At 54.0% G+C, this 250-nt stretch overlaps 1 protein-coding gene across 1 annotated transcript in view; it reads left to right on the top strand.

The window, feature by feature from the left end:
• LOC119593586 overlaps nucleotides 1-250 on the top strand; it is a gene marked incomplete in the record, with an annotated part of 34,026 nt that overhangs the window by 3,672 nt on the left and 30,104 nt on the right. The window contains 1 exon segment of the mRNA XM_037942539.1: nucleotides 3-145. Coding sequence (XP_037798467.1) covers nucleotides 3-145 — 143 coding nt within the window.

Below are 250 nucleotides of genomic sequence, written 5' to 3' on the forward strand. Positions count from 1 at the left end.
AGACGTGAAGCCCTCCGCGTCCCTGGCCATGCGAGCTGTCCCTGGAGGCTGGGTGGTGGCCACGTGGCACAAGCCGACGGTCCTCATCGCGGCCACCAACAACGCAAAGCCGGAACCGTTCACGCTGGAGGCCGAGAACTATCTGGTAAGTCCGTCGATTTGGTCTCTTTGTAGGTCTGTTTTTTTTCTTCGTTTTTTTTAAGGGGGGGACTGTGCTTTTTTAATTGTGGATTTTATTTTCTGAGAGGGG

This window comes from Penaeus monodon, chromosome 32 (genome assembly GCF_015228065.2).
Source record: "Penaeus monodon isolate SGIC_2016 chromosome 32, NSTDA_Pmon_1, whole genome shotgun sequence".
Classification (NCBI taxonomy): domain Eukaryota; kingdom Metazoa; phylum Arthropoda; class Malacostraca; order Decapoda; family Penaeidae; genus Penaeus; species Penaeus monodon.